Raw genomic sequence first — 5,000 nt, 5'->3', positions numbered from 1 at the left:
TTGTATATAAATGTTCAAATTTGACAAAAGTGATCTCGTCTGAAATGGTCGTATGTCATATTGTAGTATTATGTCCAATTTCCCCATGTGTATTAATGTTAATTCAATCAATCAATCAAAGCTTTATTTGTATAGCACATTTCATACCCAGAGGCAACACAATGCGCTTCACAGAGAACAAGGGAGGTGGGCATACGATGATCATTCATTCATTCATTCATTCATTCATTCATTCATTCATTCATTCATTCATTCATGCATTCATTCATTCATTCATGCATTCATTCATTCATATGTCATATGGTTGAACGTTCATATTGTTGTACTGTGTGAGGCAGTTGCACTGTGTAGGGTTGTTGTGCTTCTATTAAGTGTGTCCAACCTAACCCCTCAACCCTGAACTTTCACCCTCGCCCTCCACACAGTGCCCCCAGATCTCCGTGACAACGGGTCGCCGGGCAACGTGTCCGTAGTGCTGAACCAGCCCGCCAGTCTGCTGTGTGATGTCACCGGAAGTCCTGCTCCGGTCGTCACCTGGTACAAGGACGGCGTCCCTGTAGGTCACCTCAGATCACACAGCTGCATGTTCTTCACTTGTTCAGATAGACATTTGATCTGGTGACCTTATGGTGCGTTCGTTTGTGGTCGGAGGTGGCAAAATACCTACCTCCGACCTGTGTGCATTCGAGCTATAGCGAATGATATGATGATGATATGATATGATATTGGCGTCAGTCAGCAACTGGGGGGCTGAGAAACATATCCGAATTTGCGACGAGGAAGTGCGAGTTCACGCGGCGTTTTATTTAATCGTTCCTAGTAGCGAGTCGCAATTTGCCACCTCCCAGTTATAAACGAACGCACCGTTATTTCACAATCATCAGATTGTGGTTGAATATGTGACAATATGTATGATGATTGGATACATACAGCTATCCGACTTCCAATAAAAGTAATGGGAGTTTATGATGAGAGGGGGAGGAAGGGTTTCTATTAATGAAATGCAAGCAGCCATGACAGCTGAGTGAGCTGTGATTACAGCATCCAAGATAGAAGCTGTAAAACTCTTAACACTGCTCGTAAAGACGTCTTTATGTGGATCATAATAGAATGAAGTGTGTGTGTGTGTGTGTGTGTGTGTGTGTGTGTGTGTGTGTGTGTGTGTGTGTGTGTGTGTGTGTGTGTGTGTGTGTTGCGTTGAAGCGGTAGGCTTAACCCATAATAATTCTGAGATATTTATATGGGAGAAGAGTGGCATGCTGTAATATAATAGTATTCCATGCACACTGGCTGGCGAGGGGTCGTCCCTTGGCTGTTACACTCGTCTTTCCCCTCTTAAAACCTCACATCCTGCCGCAGCGAAAAGCGCTCATGTTAATCTGGGAGAACGGTTTGAGGGAGATGTCATTACTTGTTTTCTGTGTGATGTAAATTCAGAGCAGCATGGAAAATGGGAAGCGCTTTATAGTAACCATCCGTAATAAGCATTAATTAATAGGTAATAAGGACCTTATAAGTCCTTATAAGATGCTTATAAGACATTGTGTTAATAAGACTATATTAATGTTTAATAATAGCATAATAAACACGCTTATTGATAGATTATAAGTGTTAGTTAATAGCTCATAAGGACCTTATAAATCATTATAAAATGCTTATAAGACATTATTATGCGTAAATAAGACCAAAAGTGTTTAATAATAGAATAATACACATGTTTATTGTTAGATTATAAGACATTTATAAGCACTTATAAGAAGCTTGTTAACTGTTTATAGACTGCTGTTATGCACTTATTATGCATTTATTAGCAGTTAATTATACACTTATGCAATTTTGCAGTAGTGGATCTAAAGCGAGACAATGCATTATTAAGGTTAATAAATCCTTTATTATGCACTTATTAACAGTATGTTTCATTAATATAGTCTTATTAACACATAATACTGTCTTATACTAATCTTATAAGGACTTATAAGGTCCTTACTACCTATTAATTAACGCTTATTACGGATGGTTACTATAAAGCGCTTCCGGAAAATGTTGCTAGATATTCTATTTGCAGTGCTGTATGGTACAGTATATCTTTATCACTTTCTGTTGTGAAAGTAAGTTGTCCATAATTAGCATAACCCAAGGTGTCAGCACTTATAGTACTCACAACAACACACGTTCAATTAATATATTTAATGCTTGAGTTCCTTTCTTTAAAAAAACAAAAAAAACAACCTCTGAGCAACTATGAATAAATAAATAAATACATATTTATACTAGATATTTGTAAATAAATATCAGTAATGTGATGTTTGTATGTATGTGTTTGTGTGTGTGTGTGTGTGTGTGTGTGTGTGTGTGTGTGTGTGTGTGTGTAGGTGGTCCCCAGTAGCAGCGTCCAGATCCTGCAGAAAGGGAAGACCTTGAGGCTGCTGAAGGCGGCGATGGCCGACGCAGGAAGCTACAGCTGCCAGGCCGTCAACATCGCAGGAAGTACCGACAAGGACTTCTACCTGGACGTCCTGGGTAAGAACACAACACTGACCCCACCTCTTCACCAGGTCACTGCTGTCATGGCTTCACCAAGCAGCTTACTGTATAGGCCTCAGAATACCTCAAAATATAGCACACTGTATAGGCCTCAGGATACCTCAAAATAAAGCTTACTGTATAGGCCTCAGAATACCTCAAAATATAGCACACTGTATAGGCCTCAGGATACCTCAAAATAAAGCTTACTGTACAGGCCTCAGGATACCTCAAAATATAGCTTACTGTACAGGCCTCAGGATACCTCAAAATATAGCTTACTGTACAGGCCTCAGGATACCTCAAAATATAGCTTACTGTACAGGCCTCAGGATACCTCAAAATATAGCTTACTGTACAGGCCTCAGGATACCTCAAAATATAGGTCAATATTGTTACAAAAGCTAATGAATTAAATTAAAACACTGTTTAATAGCTGGAAAGGAATGATTCCTGATAAACTGTAGTGGTATCATGTGTATCACTTAACGGCTATATAGTTCATAGTCCGACTCCATTTAAAAAACTGGAAGTGAAAGTCTCTCTCTTTCCCACGTCTCTCCCCCTGGACCCTAGTTCCTCCCACCATCGCAGGGGCGGGGTCTCCCAGAGACGTCTCCGCCCTGCTCAACCAGGAGGTCAGGCTGGAGTGTGAGGTCACAGGAGAGCCCTTTCCCACAATCCACTGGTACAAGGATAGGAGGTGAGCGCTCTCTAATATATGATGAATGAGTATGATCTTTCCTGTTGGTACGATGTGACGTCATTCCCAAAATGTTCATCCGGGCTGCGTTCCGAATCGCATACTACCCTACTATATAGTATGCCAAAACAGGATGTAGTATGTCCCAATACATAGTATGCCACATGCAGTATGGCAAAAATACCAGGATGTCCTACTACATCCGGTCGTATTTTGGAGTATGCAAGCCAGCAGGCTTTTCTGGCTATTCTGACCCACAATCCTGTGCGCAGCGGAAATGTGCGTCACATGTGCGAGTCGTGACAGCTGTAGACGAATGTCGCGTTATGGACAGCGACGGATGTGGGCAAATTTCAAGGCGCAATGTTATGACAAGGTAGTATGTCCCAATTGGATGCCTACTGCTTGCAAAGTACGTACTTTCTAAGGGCAGCTGTAGTAGGTACTGGTAGTAAGAAGTATGCGATTCGGAACGCAGCCCTACACTCATGATAAAAAGATCTTCCTGGAAGTGATTAGATCCTCCTGCCAGTGATTAGATCATGTACCTGGAGGCTCTGAAATTAAGGGAATATTAGGGAATATTATTAACTTTTACAACATCTCTTTATCTTCTATCATTAAAAAAAGTCAGTCCGGTGTCCAGACCTCCTCAGTCTGAGCTGTTGTGAGACGTCCACCCAGCAGAACCCTCCCACTGAGCAAAGACACGTCTAAAAGACGTCTTTTAGATGTCTTTTTTGTCTTTTTCGGACGTCCAAAGACATCCAATTAGGAGCCAGAATGATTTTTTTTTTTTACGTTCAGATATTGAACCCGTTCTGCACGTCCACAGGCGTCTTAGAGGGGTCCAAGCCAGACGTTTGAATATTGAGGGGTCCAGCAGACGTACAAATGGGGTTCTGGACCGACGGACGTTATTAAGACGTGATCTGAACGTCTCCCTGACGTTGCGTGTTTGCTGGGCTGCCTCCCTCTCTCTCTCAGGCCGCTGTTCTTGGGCGACCCCAACGTGGAGGTCTTGGACAGGGGTCAGCTGTTGAAGATCAAGAGCGCCCGTCTGGGTGACCAGGCTCGCTACCAGTGCAGTGTTACCAACGCAGCGGGCAAACAGTCCAAGGACTTCAACCTCAGTGTCTATGGTGAGTAGGGGTTGTTCAGGAATTTACATCCAAACACCTTAAACCTTTGTCCTCTCTCTCCTTTTGTAATTCATCACCTCCCCCAAATATTCACATAGCTGTGCTAACATACAAAATGGCTTCCAGGAGGCTATCTGTCTACAACAGAATAACCATCCTTTGTCATCCTTTGTCCCCAATTGCCGCCTTTTTCTCATGTCACATGTCTGTACTCTTGGCCACGCCTGCCATTTCATATGACGTACAATGGGGTAGCCAATCACATCCTGGAAGCACCGTACCTTTGTTTTGATTGCATATAAGGCACAGCAAAACCCATAATCGGGACTTCGCTGACTAACCACTCGTTGTTCAGGAAGTCCTTGCGCTCGTATGTTTTTCACAATGAACCAGACTTAACCTTTTGAGCGAATCTTGGTAAATCCTTTTTGACTAGATCAGTTAAAATACGATCACAGGGTCAGAGGAGATGGTTAGTGCATCAGGTGATTGTGAACAGAAAATAAAGTCTCTCTTTTTGTCCGTTGTCTCCCTTGGCATACACAGTACTGTAGTCCTTATAACTCAGTGAATCTTCCTGTCTCTCCCCCGCGCCCGACACGCAGCCCCGCCCACCATCAAAGGCGGAAACA

At 42.6% G+C, this 5,000-nt stretch overlaps 1 protein-coding gene across 1 annotated transcript in view; it reads left to right on the top strand.

Annotated features, from left to right (window-relative positions):
• hmcn1 (hemicentin 1) overlaps nt 1–5,000 on the top strand; it is a gene marked incomplete at both ends in the record, with an annotated part of 177,189 nt that overhangs the window by 103,415 nt on the left and 68,774 nt on the right. The window contains 5 exon segments of the mRNA XM_084459084.1: nt 426–556; nt 2,373–2,520; nt 3,100–3,226; nt 4,214–4,368; nt 4,974–5,000. The exon segment at nt 4,974–5,000 is cut by the window's right edge and continues 252 nt beyond it. Coding sequence (XP_084315210.1) covers nt 426–556; nt 2,373–2,520; nt 3,100–3,226; nt 4,214–4,368; nt 4,974–5,000 — 588 coding nt within the window.

The sequence above is a fragment of the Borostomias antarcticus genome, assembly GCF_949987555.1.
Source record: "Borostomias antarcticus genome assembly, chromosome: 26".
Classification (NCBI taxonomy): Eukaryota; Metazoa; Chordata; class Actinopteri; order Stomiiformes; family Stomiidae; genus Borostomias; species Borostomias antarcticus.
This window is presented reverse-complemented; position numbering and strand designations above follow the sequence as displayed.